Here is a 19,799-nt window from a genome sequence, read left to right as displayed (position 1 = left end):
AAAACCCTCACTTTGTTTGACTTTGCTTAGAGTTTCTTAAAGTGTAACGCCATGCAGAACAGAAGAGCACCCGCTTTACACACACATACATTAAGAGACACTATAAAAGCTGTAAACGTGCACATCTCAAGATTCTCTTCATATCCTTTCCTGAGATTCCGCTGCTTCATTGTTCAATGTGCTTGTATGGAACTCATTAAAACCCTTCTGACGTTATGTTTCAGACTCTTGGTCCTCTTTGACACTTACACCAGAAACGAACCTTCTCACAACTGTAACTTTTCTGATGGAATATCTGCATCATGGAGTTATCTGCATCAAGACTTTTCATGCTTCGCCACATATGGGCTTAAACATATGTGGCATTCAATTAGTTAGTGTTTTGCAGCTCTAAAAAAAAAGGGAAAGTGTGCATTTCTGTGAGTGGACATGCGATAGACACATTATAAGCAAAGTTACAACATAGTAAATGGTCATATTTTTATATAACTGCAAGACACTCAAAGCACTTCCACCAACTGAGCCACTGTCGCCCAGCAGCTCTGTGGAGACAAGAAGTTGGCATATCCCCTCCAGAAAAGCTACGCAGTGCACCTTAAGAACAGGCAACTGACCTGACCTTCAAACATAGCTGGAGGTAATAGTAAAGACGTTAATCCCAAAGTTTATAATCCAACAGTCAGAGCTTGTCGATCCATCAACAACACCAAAATAAAACCACTTTCAACTGCAACAATAGTCACTGAAGTTTTGACATGCCCATACATTTCCAGACAAGACAAACTCATTGTAAATTCATCGCACAAGACAACGAAACATCTGCTAAAAATAAACTGTTCTATTCTATTCTCCCCCAGTGTGGAGAATGAGAGAGCAACAGCCGGCAGCTCACCCAGAATGCAGCATTAACAGTGGAGTGATTATTTGAATTAGTCATGGCCATAAAGCACATTTACCCAGAAAATGAAGGTAAAGAAACAGTAATTGAAGCTTTAGTGCATATTACATAAGGGCGTTTATGCAAGGAGAGGCTATAACCATTATGTTTGAGAGGACACATCCAGATACTGCAAGAAGCTCCAACTTCTCCCTAATTATAGCTCCAGCTTTTTTTTTTTTTTTTTTTTTTTTGAATCTCTTCTTCTTAATAATCTTAGATGCAAATGATTCACTTCTTTGTTATCGGGGTTATCATGTATGTTTAGAGTAAAACAACAAAACGAAAACTGTTTGGATAGTGGAAGGCATAAGGCCCCCATAAAAATGAAACAGCCTGTGGAACATACTCTTTTGTATAGAACAGCTCTTTGTGTTTTGACATTCACAGGCCTGACTTCAAACATTCAAGTGTGTATAGGTTAAGGCAAATTGACCTCACCAATGTCAGGATAATTTGCTCCCTCTAATCTATGTGGTGCAATAATGGAAAATAAAACACAGAATCCTCATGCTTTAATTGTCAAAGTGCGTTTGAAGTCTAGGACACCAAACCATGACATGTGAAACGAACTGTACCCAAGGAATAAAAGAACTGGCGGTGCTCCATCCCAACAGCCGCTTCACGCCAGCGGGACACAGGCCTCAGTGTGACTGGGTAAACTCGGAAGGGACGCGGATGGAGAGATAGAGACGGCGCTTTCATCAGCCACATCCCGCGGTGGGAGGGGGCTGTGCGCGCGGAGACAGTAGACGGCAGTAGTCTCCACACGCCGCTCAGCAGCGCTGCACCTGACCGCACTGAGCACAGGGAGCTGAAGGCGAGAGGAAGTTTCCAGGCTCTTCGCATTTATTAGAGAATCTCCCGGAGCCGACATGTATAAGATCCACTAACGCATGTGTTGAGAGAGTTCACTGCGCAGGAAATACGCGACAGGACTAGGTATTTTCTTTACTTCTTTATTTAACAACTGCACGAGGACGCCACAACTTGGTGGGGAATCGATTGTCATCTTTCTTTCAAACACTACTAGACCTTTTCATCCAGTCCTTGCTTTACGCACGTCTCGCCTTCCATTTGGACTTGCCCGGAACAACAGCCTCGTGCCTGGCTTCACCCAGAGGCGAGGGGAAATCAAAACAGTACTGGACCTGCCCAGGATGCTACTCCAGCACGGACCCAACTAGACACTCCACACAACCGCTGCCAACATGTTCAGCCGAGGTAAGAGATCCATTCTTCATGTTATGGATGAATATGTCGATGCTGAGGGTTGTGTCTTAATCTGAGTTGGAGTGAAGTGTTTTATTGTAACCACAGATCTTAATTGGATGATTTGGGAGCATGTCGGTTAGTTGTAGTTCATTCACACGGTGACAGGAGTTGAAAAAATATAAAATATTTATCTACTTGGTGTAAAATATGGCTAAAATAGCGAGCTGCTGCCGCAGTGCAGTTTGTAGGACACGGATGGACGTGTTGTCGTGTGTTAGTTAAATCTGAAAAGCGTAAGCGTAGGTCCTGTAGCATATGTGTAAAAGTTTACTATTGTTTTATAACAAAGTTGAGTGGTTGTGGCCCGTGTGCGCTCACCTGTTCCTGTTGGCGTGAGTCGGAGCGCGCGCAGCACGGACAGTGGAGCTGTGGGACCGTGCGCGCCAGGGGAGCGCGCTGTCTCCTGGGCGCACGGCGGCGGAGGAACATTACACGGGGGAAGTTTTCACTCTCTGACCTTGCCAGTGTCAGCTGACAGCCATCCCGCTCTGATAAACACAACCACAGACACAAATTACAGTAGCCATTTTCAGGAATGAATCATAAACTACAAAACAACAACCTCAAAGAATCTATTTGAAGAGGGGTGACTCATCTGTCAATGCCATTATTAGACCCTTTTTCTAAAGTAGTTGGAGTCACTGGTCTTGCCACTTTAACGAAATGTGGCGCTTATGACAAATGTACCGTTTAAGCCTGTAATTATTGTGAATTTTTTGAAGTCATTTCTATATGGTTTATTAAGTCATACACATTGGATCATGAATCTAAATTCCACATATTTTAGTTTGGGCCTAACCAAACCTGATTGTAGTTGATGTTTTGGCTCATTTGCTTTTTAGATTAATGATGCTCATTTGAATAATTCATGTTTACACTAAATCAAGTCACACTTTATTATTTACACACTTTTTAGGCAAACCTCTTCCTCCACTGAAGCATAAACAAAACACCCTCTCATTCCAGCTGACACCAGTGCTCATTTAATACAATTTCCATAAACCATCCGGCACTATACCACTGTATATAATATAGCGATACCAACAAACACCAGTGGAATAATTCATATTAACACTTCAACTCTACTTTAAATGTTGCTCCTTCGCAGATTTGAACACCGCAGTGCACTTTCACAATCCAATTTACTGCTTTTGTTTACTTCATTATGACCAGCTGCATTTCTGTTAACTGCCTAATGGATTTTCCTTTGCAAATTGTGTTGTATTTGACGCTATTACTGTGAACTTATCTCGCTGTATATTTTGTCAGAAAGTGCATGTGAGCCGTCTTGTTTGGCCTATTACAAGTTCACCCTGTGTCCTCTTGTAAAAACATCCCACTGATTGCAACATAGCCAGTCTGCCATTTGTCATTTGCCTCCTCTGCCCGCTGCCTCTCTTGTACATCATTATCCATTAGCTCGTGGTTGCCCTGAGCGGGGCACTAGCTTGGGCCTGTCCACTCATTACAGCTTTGAACGTAATGTTTTTGACACCGGGCTGATTAGGGCTGTCAGTATACGTGCGCGCAGACGACAGTGCAAATGCATGGACTTTGTTATGGCTAGAAGGAGACAAACCTTCATTTTAATGTTGGTAATTTCCGAATGGATCACACCCCCACACAGCAGCAGTGGCGACGGCTTGTGCTTTTGCGTTGTAGCCTCCTCCTACAAATATGTGCCTGTCAGGAACAATAAGGCAAGATGGCGCCAGCGTGTACCGGCAGCCGTCTACCTGCTCTGCTTAAACTGTTGCTTGCTGTGGCATTGCTTTATATTTTGAGCCAAGATATTTGCGTCCTGCTAGTATACGATCCCCAGGTGCTTACTCATCTAATGCGATCTCATGAATGATTTTTTTAATCGACATTTTGAGAGTCAAGCATCAGGATTCATGGCATCAGTCCCGGCCTACCTACTGCGCTCACCTGTCGTGGTCCAGAAAGAGCGAAAAACGTGGAGATGTTTGAGTGGGAGTAAAGGATTATTGGAGGGTCAGTTCTGAAATTATTCCTCTTAGACCACTCCTGGAGACCCAACACTTCAAAGATCACATGGATTGCGATGGATCCAGCCTGTGAGCCCCACACGCCTGGACAGGCCTCTGTCACTAGAGCCGCTGCACAAGTATCTAACCAAACGTCTCGGTGTGGATTTGGGATGTTTAAGACTAGAAACTGAAAACCCACCTTTCCCCCTGGCATTTAATACAAGTTAAACAGGATATCTTGGTGTTTAATTGTTCTTTTCCTATGTATCGTGTTAAGTGTACATTTGTTTTTGTTGACTTTTATGTGACGCACTTGAAGTTGTTTTTAAATGTGCTTCATAAATTAATTTGGATTGATTTGAATAAGGACATGGAGAGGAATGCGAGAGACTCCGGATACAGTATACGTCAATATATGTCGATATATCCTGCTTGGTTTATGCTGCCATTGTGTCCTTGGGCAAGACACTTCAAGAGGGGTGGATGTTGCAAATTGGCAGTCTCGCTTTTCTCAGTTTCTCAGTTTACTTCAGGGGAGCTATGGCTACAGTATGGGTCTACGAGAGATAATTTGAAGTTGGCTTATCTGTGAGAGCTTATGTCACAAAGATCTGTGTCCTGATTTTTATATCGTCCAACATGGAGTAGTGGGTTACAAAATGCGTGGCTGCTTTGAAATGATCTATCGAGCAAAGGTGGTTCAAGGAAGGAGCAGAGATTCCTGAATGTTTACACGGTCTGATCCAACTGATAAAAAAATGTAGCTTACAATACTGTTAAGGTCAATACTAGCTCAGAAAGAGGTACACGGCACAATGCTCAAAAGTATCTTAAAAATATGTGTCATTCTGAGGGCAAACCACTATCAACCAACATACTTTCAACCTAATATCTTGTCCATCTTGTTCTTCTTTGTGTAATGAAAACTGCCTCCGTCTTCCTCCTTTTGTCTGTTGTTGTCGGCCTCTCCTCTTGGCCGGTGCGCGTCGCCAGTCTGTGCCGGAGAGGACAGTCCTGGCAGGCCCATTGGATCCGGGCTCTCCGCTTTTTGGGACCGTGCCCGCTCTTTGTCTCCCCAGTGCGTTTGAAGCTGGATTTGCTTTCCCTTACTTGACTTTGCCGCTGTCTCACACGCCGCCGGTTCTCTGTTGCTTTAGCCCTATGCTTACGATAGACGCGTGAACAAAAACAACCCTTTTTATATGGTCTCTTTTGTGTATGGCTCTGGCCTGTGATCCAGCCAACACGTTTTCTATTTGGATTTGCAGAGCTACGTTTTAAGCATACTCTATTAATAGGTATAATGAATAATTTACGGCATCGAGAGCCAGTGCCGTGTTCTTCATAAAAAAGTACCAGCAGTTCCTTCTATAAAAGCAAAACTCAGTCATCGCGTCATGAGTCTAAAATTAGCGTTTTAAATCGGCCTTTTCCAGCGTCTACGGGTGGGATACGGTAAGAATCAGAGGTGGGCGATACTGGCAAAACTAAATATCTTAAATACCTTAATTACATGAAACAATTGTAAAAGTATCCACAGACAAACGTAAACAGGAATATCACGTCAACAACACAAGATTATCATGCGGCAAGGTACTTTGAGTGGAAGGGCATCTCGCTTAAAATTAATGTTAAATTCATATGCAAATAGGCAAACACAGAACTTGGAAAGACATGCAGATTCCTCTCAGTTGGTAGTGAATGGGAGTGATATTTAACAATTTTTCATATTGTATTTCTATTATATTCTTTGAAAGCTCAAGGTTATCTCCTGTTCAGATGTTCTAATTAAAATCCCAGAACGTCTTACTCTGAGAAGTAGTGGATTCTACACATTTAAATGGACTTGGGGGAGGATTTCTTCATATTTTTCAGTCAATATAAATTATTAAGGGACACTGCCAAGACTGGAATAAGAAGCAGTCAGTGAAAATAACAGTTGTGCATATTTTAAAAGACATTATTTGAAAGATTATTACTACAAAATACATACTCAGGCTAGCCACAAGAGGTCAGTAAGTTACGATTATTGGTTAAATGTCGGAACTACTGTGAGATGATACTGATTGATTGACCCCTTTACAAATTACACTTGTTATTTAGGGTGTGTAGTGTTAAGATTTTTACTGCATTGTTCAATTATTTCATGTTTTCAAATGTTTTTAGCTATGCCAATATATCAGATTTATTATTTGAACATTTTGTCCTCTTATCCGTGTGCTCCCTCAGTCGTCGAGGTATGAGCAATAACAAAAGAAAAATTCAATTCTGTCAACTGGACAAAAGTTTTAGAGTGGAGACGTTTGGTTGCTCATCCAAGTGGCTTCTTCAGTTCTGTTAAGATTGCTGGTGGACACTGAGAGGAGGACTTAAAGAGGCAATTTTTGTTAGGAAAGACAGTCCGTCTCTGAACTTGAATGGAGGGCTTAGACATCATTTATCTCCTATTTATAATCCATCTTCAGACCTAAATCAAAACAAGGAAAACAATAGTGCAAGCCAGAATGCTAAGAGCACCCATTAGAGGCCTGAACGATTATGCAAAATATGACTCAGGCTCACTTCAAGCTGTAGTTCAATAGACCTAGCTAGCAAACAGAACCTGTAAACAAATAGGTGAGTTAATTTCAGTGTAGTTAGCTTCTCGCTTCAGATAAATATAAGGCAGTATTCACCAGTAATCTGACCAGAACTGAAGAAGCGGCTTGGATGAGCAGCGAAACTTTTCTCCAGTTGACAGAATAGAATTTTTCTTTTGCTATTTTCCCTGTTGTCACGTTCACGATAAGAGGCTATCAAAACCGATCTGTCTTTATTTGTTGAAGTGTGACAGTCTTTCAAATTACACTTAGAATATATTTATGGTTTTGAGCGTTCTTGTACAATAACTCCACCTGTGTTCCTCTGTCTTTATGTCGGCTCAACCTCATTTTGTAATTCTGGGACAACTCCTTTGAGCATTGTTTCATGTTATTGGATTCTTTGTTCTACAACTTTGAGCATGTTTAATGCACTATTCATGACATTCAAATGAGTTAGAATATGCTGTGGACTGTAATGTGTTGAGCTTAAAATGAATGTGCTCAAAGCTGTCCTAAATACGTCAAACAGCTCAGGCAAAGGAAGATCATAGCACGTCTCGTCTCGTGTGTTAAGATAATTAGAAAAGGAGACACTGTGAACATTGGTACTTCATACTACCCCTACTACTGCTACTACTACTAATAATAATATTAACTAGTACTAGTTCTAGTAAGTAAAAGAAACAAAAATATTTAGCAAAAGTATTTTATGTATGAAACACTATGATTTTCACCAGACCCTCTTCTGATCTTGGAAGCTAAGCGAGGCCAGGCTGGGTAGTACTTGGATGGGAGACCGCTGGCATATGAGTTGCACTCTTTTACACGACTGTATCAAAGCATTATTCCCCTTCACTACAAAACCAGAAGAGGAAATGAAGCACTATACCACCAGCTCAAGAGGAATTCACACCAAGGTCAAAAATGATTTGACATACTCCACTCAGGGTACTCCAGTCCGTGTACTTTTTCAGTGTCATCTGAAAGACGGAAACACCAGATGAACATGCAAGACTGAACTATTGATATTTCCCCATAAATAAGCCACTGTAGATGAAAATGAAATGTGTTAAATGCATAATCCTCTGAAATTTCCAAAACATCTCAAATAAAATCTGTAGTTTCATCATTTCTTCTTACATTGTTATAGTCTCCCCTCTGGAATAAAGATATAAAACACTTAAAATGATGTCTCAGTGACACCGTCTAATGTCAGATGGAGTCGGCGCAGTATCAGGGCTGACACTTGCGTTGGCACATATACACAGTGCCTTCAGGCCCCTGTCAAACTTATACATCCCGACAATTAGACAGTACCGCCGCTCTCTTTACGTCTCGCGCGTGCATTTGTTGACAGTACCATAGCAACAATGGGTGATAACAGCATATGGATTAGTGACAAACTGTTTACCCGGGTCGTGAAGCGCCAAATGCTGGGGTAATTGAGCGCTTGAGATTGATCCAAATTTGATCTTGCGGCACTGACTTCCTGTGTGACATTTTTCAAAGAGATTAGGACACAAAATAAGACGCTAAGACCACTGTGTGAGGATATTATATTAGCGGACTAAATCACCCAGGCTGAGGGAGGTGATGACTGCGCCGGAGCCCATATGGAAATCAATTATAGTGGTAATGTGAGTGGGATGAAACGCGCCGCGGCTGTGGAGGTGGGGGTCCTCGTGATAGGACAGAATATCCACGACCTTTAGAGGCTCATCTCAAGGTCAAAGACAAACGTGTGGAGGACTGGTGAGGATTGTGTGCCTAAGAGCTCATTATTATTGCATAGAAATAAGGCTGTGTAATTAATCGAATCGAGATCCAGTTGTTCATAAACATCAATGATTAGCTTTGGGGTTTTGAAGCAAGACATCTGCAGCCAAGACTGTCTAAACAAAAGCATGTGGTTTGGAGCCGATTCAGACTCTGGGCTGAGGAAATTGGAGATTTTTCTGTTGAAGGCTCAAAGTCTGTGTTATTATTATTATCTTTCCATATTACCTAGCCTTAAAAGTGAAAGTGACACACGTTTGTGCATCCAATTATATGTTGACGCTCATGCTACATAACTACATGCGGAGACTATAGTGAAATCTTAGTGCCAGCCCCAACAGCGCAAATAAATAGTAAGAAATGCTTAAAGGAGGGCATCAGATATACACTGAATAAAACCTGCTTCGGCTAAATGTTGCTAATACAAGACAACACTTAAAAAACAAAGCTAAAACACGATTTTATTTCATTTAAAGTGTCCATTTTCCACTGTTTTCAACTCTCAAACAGAAAACACTCTGTTCTACCTTGTGATGTCATGTGGTAATACAGGAAGTGCTCCACTTTTCTGCACGTCATACATCTCCAATAGAATCATTTGGATAATTTCACATGCCCATTTCTACTGAAGAAAAGGTAAACGGTAGCTGCTAACTTCAAAGATACCATGACATGACATCACAAGGTGGAACAGAGAATTTTGAACTTTGGAGACAAACTAATAATGCAGGGTTTGTCAAGCATGTGAAACAAAGCACAACTCCAGGTATATTTTTGATGACGTAACAACATTCTAACATGGTTTAAAGCTCACAAGAGTCAGTTTTGTGTAATATAGGACCTTTGATGTTATGCTAGTACAGTTTTGTATGTAGGTCACATATACAGAAACATACAGCAGCAGTAGAAATGGTTAATACATCTTTAAGTTGAAGAGTATTTTCCTGTGCTGTCTTTTCCACCAGCTAGTCATGGATAAATGCATAACAGCCTTAAAATAATTACAGCTTGGAGCTCCGAAACTCGGCAAACAGAAAAAATGAGAAGCAATTAATGAGCAGCAATTGTTTTGGTGCTGAACAAACAAGTGGAGGAGAGGAGGCAATGCCGAGCGTGAAATGCCATTTAATACTGGCCCTGTGGTGTTTGCTCCCCCTGATCCTGTCTCTACCACACTTTTGTTCTCTCCTTTTAGTTCAAATGTAGCACTAATAAACTCTTACCTGCTAATTATGACCTGCAAAAACATTCATTTCACATCTACTAATTAGAAAAAGGTTTGCGTTTTCTGATTGGACTCAAAGTTTACAGGCTTAATAATGAGTTCTTGTTTTGATTCTAGAAAATTCTTTGCTCGTACGGCTGCACGTACGTTTTTTTAATGTGGAATCGTGATTTTTTTGATGATCGCGATTTGATTTGCGATGTGTTTGAAAAGTAGAATATTGTTCAGAGTGCACATTTCCAGAAGCAAACTAACCCAGAAGCATTAATATTAGAGAGAAGGATTTCAGAACAGGTCAGTCAGAGGTGTAAGAATATTCAATTGAAAAACAGGACATTTTGTTCCTTATTCTATACATTTTATCGTCTACTAATAGCCTCTGTGCACGGCAGAATGCGAGCTAGCTCACTGTGTCACTGTGTTTTATTAAAAGTTAAAAATTTGAAATACCTATACCTATGCTGTAGATTATTTCAGTTTGTGGTGTTATTTTAATATTTGTCATGCCTCTAAATCAGCGTTAGCATTGAGACACAAACACGTCCCTTCCTAAACACAGACGTATCCTCCGCTGAAGTCTTCACCTCATTTGTTTAGTGTTTAACATGTTGTCAGAGACCTGGTCCCTCAGGTCCCTCTCCACTGACTCATCTTTAAATATTTATTCATTTTAGCATGACTCAGCAAAAAACCTCATAGCGATAAATTGGACAGGAAGTAGTGACGCTAACACTGAGGTTGCCAGGTGCTGTTGTGCACGGAGCCAATTACAGTATTTGTGATTTGGGCACAAATTGCAGTTTTGATTTGATTGCAAAATATTGTGCAGCCTTTGTGCTTAGAGCGTCTTATAATGTCACGGTCATGTGGTTCAGAGCTGGACCTGTTTCTTTTAGACGGTTTATGATATATTTCTTAGTTGGTGTAATTATCGTAGGAGAACCACACACAGCAGTTCAGTAGTGACACCAGCATCGTTAACAGTTTATACCTCTTTATAAACTTAAGTAAAAACTTTGGTGAATACTTGAGTTAGCAATGATATATATAGACATTAATTCAGGGTTAAATGCTCAATGCGGTTAACCCCTTCACACTTGTCCTTAGTCTCTTAACTTCCCCCAAAATCTTTCACCCAAGTCCAGTCTTTCACGACACTGAATCCATTTGCCAGAGGTTAACCCTGAGTAGCAGTCGGCCTACAGCGCCAGTGTCCCGTGTGAATAAAGAGCCCAATAGAAAGAGGCACGGCTCCCTGCACCTGGCCCATTGAGACCAGAGCATCCCGGATCATAGCAACAGGCCAGCGGGGCAGAACAGGCTGTGGGAGGAAAAACATGTGATTATTATCAACACGAGAGCTATTGAAAATCACTGTGTGTGTTTCAAAACATGATGAACCACAGGAATTAAAGATGAGAAAGTCAGATATATTTATTCATTACACAGCAGGGAAATATGCTAATCACAAATGCTAAGACCATAATTACTGGAGGCATGTTGTTACATACGGCTAATAGAAGTCAGTATAATACAAGATGGGTGAGTTTTTAAAGTGGCCTGGTGGTCCACACAGGCTGGCGATGCGATTACAGGTGCCACAGATTAATACTGCCATTGTGTCCTTGGGCAAGACACTAAACCCACCTCGTCCTCCATGCCTGTGTACTCTGGTGTGTGAATGTTTGAGTGTGTGTGTGAATGGGTGAGCGGTTCATTGGTGTAAAGCTCTGAGTGGCTTGAAGGTGGAAATCTGAGCATTTCTCATAAAAATAATTGAACCAGGATCTTATTTTCACATATAACTGTAATTGTGAAAATTGTAATAGTATAATGTTTCCCAATTAGTAAAAAGGTTGATGCAAATTGTCTTGCCAGATTAATTTAGCTTTACAGTTTAGAGCACTTAGCAAATCAGAAATGATTGCACGGAGATTGTAATTAGTGCATGTTAAATCATGGAGCCAGTAATCAACAGCTACATTTATTCTGGTTAAAATCAAACTGTTGTCGCATCTTTTTAGTTTCACTTACAAAACGACTCAACAAGAACCGGTCTGGAACAGGCACATTGGGCTTATCAACAGTGAAGAGTATAAACCTCGCTACTTCTATTAAGCAAAAAGCGGTCATTAATTTGTTGACAGCAAGTTAGCGTTTTGGCCCCACATTGCTGTAATGTAGGCAGACATTTACTGCATGTCCTAGTTAATGAGTAAACAGTCTTTACTGGAGTTGCAAAATTCTGACTCTAACTGGCAGCATTTTAATGGAGCTAGTCAAAATTAGTGCAGGGGAGAAAAGGGGTTACATATGAATTAGGGCTGTCAACACGTTAACACAAGCGTAATCAAAACAAATTGTCGCATCATCCACAAATTAGCGCAGATTAATCAGGGGGTCTGTTTTGACCAATCAGACACGCACGTTGGGCTGGGACGTTTATCTGACAGGAGAAACACTGTACTCAAGGGCTGTGCTGATACATTCGGTTATATTTACACATAAAGACCATCATTCCTCCTCACGTGGATGAACGCAGGTCTGTCTGTGGCTGTTTACGAAATGCAAGAAACACGGGACGGCTCTGCACAAAAAAAAGACGCTGCGGAGATGTCGAGTTGAACACTGCGCTCTGTGAGGAAAGTAAAGGTCGCGTGAGTGCTAAAAGGAGTAAAATGGACCAAATATTTCACCAAACTGCTACAGGCCAACTCTAACAGCTTGTATCTGTCACAATAAGAGCCAGTTACACCCTCAAGCGGCGATGAAGGCCCTTTAACCTCACTAAACCTGTTGTTTGGTCATGAACATTAACCTGGAATATGTGCTCATACAAATTCATTATGTGCAATTTCTCGACTTAAATTATAGCCAGTTGTGCTTAAAAGTAACTCATTTAGAATTCTTGAGATAATTAAATAAGATAATGTTCCTTAAATGCGATTAATCATGCTTAAACATATCTCAAAAGTGTGATTAATCTGGTTCATTTAAATCCTTTGACAGCGCTGGTATAAATGAATATCATTTTCCAAAGAAATGCCACGACTTTCCGTACACTACAGTTGTTTCTGCTACTATCACTGTCACTTTGCTGAATGTTTTAAAGCTCTTTCTCTAAAAAAAACATGGTGTTGGAGACAGTTGACTGAATCCAAATAACTGGTATTACTGGTTCCAACATTAGCCAGCTCCATACAGTACAAAGACCATTAACGCCAAACTCATCGTGTCTTTGGTTGAATATTTTTAGAAAGAGGCTTATTGCTTTCTTTCCCCGAGGGTGGATATAGCGTGATTGATTTCCGTCTTCTGTCTGTGTGTTAGTTACAGAGGCAGAGCCGAGAAGTACTCCATCACTGTGAGACTAGAAACAGGGCAAAAGCAGCAGGATTCAATTCAGTCCAGAAACAACAAAGGAACTACAACTCCCATTTATTCCTGTGATACATCTGGACACAACTACACGCAAGTCATCGGGAAATATGAATCCGGTGTATGTGGACTTCTCGCTCGCTGTAAAACGTGTCGACGCAACTCTATGGGAAAGCGTGCAGGAGCTGTGTTGGATGAGATAGCGACGGTGTTTGATTTCATTTGCTCAAGCACAACTGGGAAAACCATGATTTCATTACAAGACGCTTTAATGTCAATGTCGCAGTTTTGGTACTTCTATACAATTTATTTAGTTGCACGCAGTGAAAAACGACATTAAAGACACGGTAGAGGTGGCAGCAAAGTTATAGTAATAGTAATCGTGGTCCGAGAGTAGACGAGATTATAGATATCATAGTATTTTTATAAGAATTATCCAAAATGAACACACTTTGAAATGCGATATATTGCTGAAGTTAATAAAGACCATAAACGATAACACTGAAACTAATTTATGCCACTGACGCAACAACCCAAGAGCAGATTTAAACCACAAAAACTATTCTAAAAATCTGCAGTATTGTTTAAAAATCATGAGCGGCGATAATAAACAGCAGCACGAAACACTTCCGTAATTAGTTTGCATCTGTAATGAGGCATAAAAGTTATTCGTTCAACCTTTTACGGCTTAAATCTTATCATATAGACACAAAATTAGCACGCATTTCCCAGTAGTGCAATGAAAAACTACACACGATAAATACTGACTTTAAAAATATATTGTTCATAGAGCCTACCTGATCATTTGAATGACAAAATGAAGCTCATATTATATTTTTATTTTGTCCTATTAAAAACAAACAAATGACGTTCAATACAGCATTTTATTCACTGCGTTTGACCAAAAAAATATCAAAATTGTTTCTCCAAAGAGTGAACAATTAGAAATAAAAAACAATGTCAGTCTTGATTATTATAGTACAGTAATAAACATTATTATGTCCTCACCCCTTTCCCATGACCCAGGCATCGATTAGCAGGGATTTTGGAGAACTTTGTATAGATTTCTTGTGGATGCTCCCCGTGTCCCCTGGCGCTGTAACACTTGTACAGCAGGTCCCTTATTGAAGCAGGACTTCTGGTGTGAAAAGTTGTTTTTTAATCTCTGGGCTGTGAAATCAAAGGTCAGATATAACTACTAATAAAACTGCGATCCCTCTTCTGAGCCAATGACCACTCGACCTTTCACAATATTATTTACTGCTGTGTCATTTTTCATAGGCCGTATTATTAGTCTGTCCGGAGAGTCCTCGCGTGGTCAAGTGAACTTCTACTCATTTTGGCTGCTGCAGGGCACTGTAGTCCCCAGCCACTAGAGAAATGCTACAGATAGACCCATATATCGGTTTGCTGATATATCAGGCCGAGGTTTGCACATTTTTGTGTATTGGCTATCGGCCAACTCTCCTGCTGAGGCGGATATTTGGTTTGGGCTCACAAACGGCTGAATTACTCTTAATTTGAACACTTAAGTGCCATGATGTTCCATTATGAGTTTGTAGTAAAAACAGGGGTTCAGATGTCTAAAAATAACTTCTATTGAGATGATTTTTCCTTATTCTAGTTAAATTGTGCAGTACAAAGTATAGACAATATTTATGTTAGTATTAATTTCAAACATATATTTATGGAGAAAATGACCAAAATCAGCCCTACATATCGGCCCAAATAATATTGGCAGAGCTAATTGGCCATTGGTTTCTTTTGTTTCTAAACAATTGGTATCTACATGGACCATGAAAAACCCCACATTGGTTGATTGCTAAGAAATGCATAAAGAGAATACAATGGGATACTGTTTCAAAAAGGGAAAGAAATGCATTGGAAGAATTGATTCACATTTCTTCTTTTTTGGGTCAACCTATACACCATTTGTCATATATGATTGTAATAAAATATACTGCTTTCATTCATTCAAAGTCACAAAACGATTTGGACAGAGGCTGTGTCCACTGTCACCCTCTGTAGTCATCTGTCTGTTCTCTCATTAAAAGAGTCGCCAAATAATGATATGTATTCATACAATCCATAAGAATCAGCGTGTTTCCTTATGTGTTGAAAAGCATTGGACCGCTTGTCAGCATTAAACCAATGACATGTCAGTAAAGTCTTTACGGACGCCTAAAGCTACTCCTGATTGGTCACCTTTATTGTCGATCTCTGTTTTAGCCAATCACTGTCTCTAATCCCTCGTCTCGGTCTTGTTTTCTTCCCAAAGCAAAGGGAAAACTGAATGATGAGAGAGCTCAATAGACTGAATTCTTCAAATAACTTGTCAGGAAGCATTGTGTATTTTATTTATTTTTCTAACTTCAATGAGAGAACTCAGAGTACAAACAAAAACAAACTAAACAAATAACTACATAGATCCATTTAAAACTTTAAAAACAGGAGGAGGTGTGATTATAAATGTTTATTACTAAATTATTTAAGTGGATAGTGGCACCAGTGTATCCAGTTTTGAATGTCAATGAAATATATTCTAGGTTTGGGAAGCAAAATAACCAAAAGCAAAAGTGAAATTTTATATTGAAAGTTCCCGTATCAAAGTTCAACAAGCACGAGACATATTCAGGGAGTATATGAAGTAGTCCCCAACCGACTTTTTCATAAAGTGTACAGTGTTTTAAATTCATCATCTGTTATGAAACAAAGGACTCAGTGTATATAAAGTGTATATGAAGGTAGCGGCTGGAGTCTGCATGTATATTATATCTCCTTACTCTACTACAGAACGAAAGGTGGGTTACAAGCAAATAATAAAAATACCTCCTAACTTTTCTTCCCGAGCTGCAGTTGTCAAGCTTTCCCCCCATTGTCACTGATGCAGCTGCTGTCAAAACGTAATAGGCCGGGTTCAGATGAATGCACAGTACATCTCAGCAATGCAATCTTGACATAACAAATAAAACCACATTGAATTACTTTGTGAGTCTCATGTAGAATCTATCTGCTCCCATCTCCTCTCCTCCCATGCCTTTGCCTGTGTAGCTCGGTTCGCGCTGTACCTGTTGAATAATTGATACGTGTTTTGGTTTTGCGATAAGACGTTTCGGGGATCCACAGCGCTCTCGGCAGTATGGGGCTTACATTTTTAACTTTCGATTTTTCTTCCTACCATTTCATAGTTATCCAACGCCGGTATTCAGTGAATGGCTGAAAGCACACACATGGACAGAATAGCTCCGTCTATGCTCGGGTTTGTGCAAGATAAGCTGGATAGGCATCTGCGTATACTGATAATAAACAACTCGGGGTGTGCTGCATATTACTGAGGAAAGGAAGCTGGAAGTGACACAACAGAAAGTGAAAATAGTGTAGTGTTCAATATGTGTAAAGAGTGGAATATATACAGGAATGCAGTGAGGTAAATAATGCAGAGACAAGCTTATTCTGGTTTTACACAACTCATAAACAGACCATAAATATCCAACGGATTGTATGCACTTTTACAAGTTTACATACATCAAATATAATGCTTTTTTCCATAACTGTTGGATGTGTTTGTCTATTCAGCCAAGAAAAAATGATTGCATGTAATAACTTTTTGAGGTTTGAATCAAATAGAAACAATGTCTGTAGTTTGGTAGGAAGTCTGCTGCCATGGACTGTTTTTTTTACTTTAAACTGGGCAACAGGAGCTCTGTTTGTCCACTGGTCCTAAGTCTGGTGGTTCAAATCCAACTCTCGACATAAATATCATTAGTTGAACGGTCAAATCCACTGACCCACAGGTTGGCGATGCGATTCTAGCTCGCTCAGATGAATGCTGTTGTTGTGTCCTTGGGCAGGACACTTAACCCACCTCACCCCCTGTGTGTGTGTGTGTGTACACTGGTGTATGAATGTGTGTGAATGGGGGGTGGTTCCTTTATGTAAAGTGTGCTGAAAGACTTAATGGGGGAAAAGAACTATTTAAAACTATAACCATTTACCATTTGCCTGGAATGTTGCACAGTTTGGCATTAAACTTTTCTATTTTGCACATGTTAAAACCGTGTATTGGTTGCTAAAATCCATCAACAAACACATCTTCTTCCTATGAACGAGCTCGCCTCTCCGCGGATTTGACCTGTTGGATAGATAGATAGATAGATAGATAGATAAGTTCCAGAGAAAACAAGAACATCTCAGTGGGGAAACAAGCAGGTGGCAGAAAAGTTCCATAGTGCTCCTTTTTGTGTTAATGTGATTATATAACTGAAGTATTCTATGTCATGTTGTCAGGTAATGATTTAAAAATAAAAATTATTTAACAGAACATACACACTATAGCACTAATCTAGTGATATAGTTGAACAGAGCCAAAGAATACTTCACAAATTCATAAATATAAAGAAAAGATTTGAAAAATATTCAGACTTGCATAACATTGTTGCTACAGAAGATTTTTGTGTGTGTCCCTTTAGTGCTAATTAAAATAATTTCATAAGATGTTTTTGAACTATTTTGAATTCTGACTATGGGAATTACAAAGAAAATACTTTTTGTGTGAAATAAGTTTGATACGACATATTGTTTTGTAGTTTGTCCTGACTCGCCCGGTTTGACCTGGTTCCCGCTGTACACCTCTGGGATTATCTGAACCACTGCTGAGATCCGCCTCTTATTTCCCGACACGAGCGCCCTGACCTCAGGAGCACCCTGTCTGGAAAGGGGGACAAATCTCCGTGCCTCTCCAATCTGGCAACCCGCCTCTCCAAAAAAGCCATTTATTTTGTTTTCCTGTTGTCACATTTAATCTTGTTTGACATAATACAAAATGCTCACTTCTGACGTGATGGTGATTGATTTTTGCTGCTAACAGTGTAGGCAAGTGTTGTTTGGGTTTGACACTGTTGTGTTAAATATAAAGTGCATAATTTATCAGGTACATTTGTGAGTGATGAACTTACCATCTGAAACCCTCATACAAACCGAACGCTCATTGATACTAGTAACTTTCCCCTGGCATTTGCAACTCTTTTTAATTTGCTGTATAGTTATTTCATATATTATTTATGCTGTTTAGTCTGCCGCTTTAAAAATCCCCAACTGGAACTCTTGAGAATACCAAAATGAATCGTCACATTAATATGCATGTAGTGAAACTGCCTACAGCTTGTTTTTTGTTCCATGTACTACGATTACTACTACTAGTACAGCATGGTCTGCTTTTCGATGACATGGTTGAGGAAATATGGCCTTAAGGTTCATGCACTAGAGAGAATTGAGCAAGCGCAAGAAACCAAATTTAGACAACTAGGTGAGAGCATCTTCAAAACGGCCGCTTGTATGTTAAACAGAAAAAAGAGATGTATTTTTGGGAGTGAAGGTGTATTACTCAAATACTTAAATAGTTTAAGGTTTATGTTGGTTTGTTTCAGAATGGACAGTTGTACGCATGCATTAAAGTGGGCGTATTATGCTAAACTGACTTTTTGGAGCTTTCTACCATGTTATAATGTTGTTCTCTCATCAAAAACATGCCAGTTTTAGATGTCATCCAAGTGCTTTGAGTGTCTTGACGGTGGAATCTACCATTTACCATCTATGCATATTTGAGTATCAGCCCACTAGCTTATGTCATCCATACTCCCATACATGGCAGTTTTCCATAAATATACAAAATGATGATACAAAACACAACAACTTCACAAACCTTATGCGATGTGCAGTAGTTTCATTAGCGAGATGCACTCTGTGTCGTGACAGTGCACTAAAGGGAGAGTGACTTAACTCATAGAAATGAACAATTAACACCCCAGTTTAAAACCATTCAGTCAAACACGCTGAAATTTTAGGTCATTTTTTGATTATTTATTCATTTATTATTAATTAATCAGATCATCTTGACGTCCCTGTACCCGCTGCTATAGATTGACTTGGACTTTTCCCACTCCATCAAAAACAGTGTGATTTATACAGTTTATATCCCGCTTGTTTTGGCTCCTGCCCTAAACACAGGCGGCTGCAGGAGACGGGTTAAAAAGAGAGGAGAGTTCATCAAAGTTGGGACAACAAGTCAATTCCCTCTGATTTACCACATCAATCGCCTCAGTCCCAGGACGCCCATCTACTCGCTGCCTTTTTTGCTCTGTCTGCTGCTACGGAGACCGAGCAGTGGCACCTCTTACATAACTACAGCTCTGCGTTATCGGGCCCATCTGCCTCTCGCTGGTGGCTGCACTTAGTTAGAGCTGCTTAAAAATACACTGTCTCTTAATAAAAGGGCACGTAATGGGAACACATGTACCGCTTTGCCAATTTACAGCAACATTCAAGACAGATGAGAATGTCATTGTTGTGTTTGTTGTTTTTTAAGGGATAGAACTTTTTTAAGTGGAAGAAGTAGAAAGCTTCCGATACAGAGGAAGTGCAAACAGTTTAAAATAAAATTGGATTTCTTACACAGTATCATTCTGGGCTGGACGATATGGTGAAGAAAAATCTAATTGCGATTTTATCTCTGTCTTTTTTGGTCATATCACCTTTACTAGTGTGAACTTTCAGAGGAGGCAGATTATTTACTTCTTAAAGGCAATAGAAACATACAGTGTAGCCTCCATGAATCATGATGAATCGAAATGGTGTTT

General features: G+C 40.0%; 1 protein-coding gene across 1 annotated transcript in view; it reads left to right on the top strand.

Moving 5' to 3' along the window:
• Positions 1–2,016: 2,016 nt before the first annotated feature.
• The window catches only part of LOC117382011 (reticulon-4 receptor-like 1), a 145,952-nt gene continuing 128,169 nt past the window's right edge, over positions 2,017–19,799 (top strand). The window contains exon 1 of the mRNA XM_033979078.2: positions 2,017–2,161. Coding sequence (XP_033834969.1) covers positions 2,149–2,161 — 13 coding nt within the window. The 5' untranslated portion in view covers positions 2,017–2,148. The remainder of the gene's footprint in view (positions 2,162–19,799) is intronic.

Source organism: Periophthalmus magnuspinnatus, chromosome 14, assembly GCF_009829125.3.
Source record: "Periophthalmus magnuspinnatus isolate fPerMag1 chromosome 14, fPerMag1.2.pri, whole genome shotgun sequence".
Lineage (NCBI taxonomy): Eukaryota > Metazoa > Chordata > Actinopteri > Gobiiformes > Gobiidae > Periophthalmus > Periophthalmus magnuspinnatus.
This window is presented reverse-complemented; position numbering and strand designations above follow the sequence as displayed.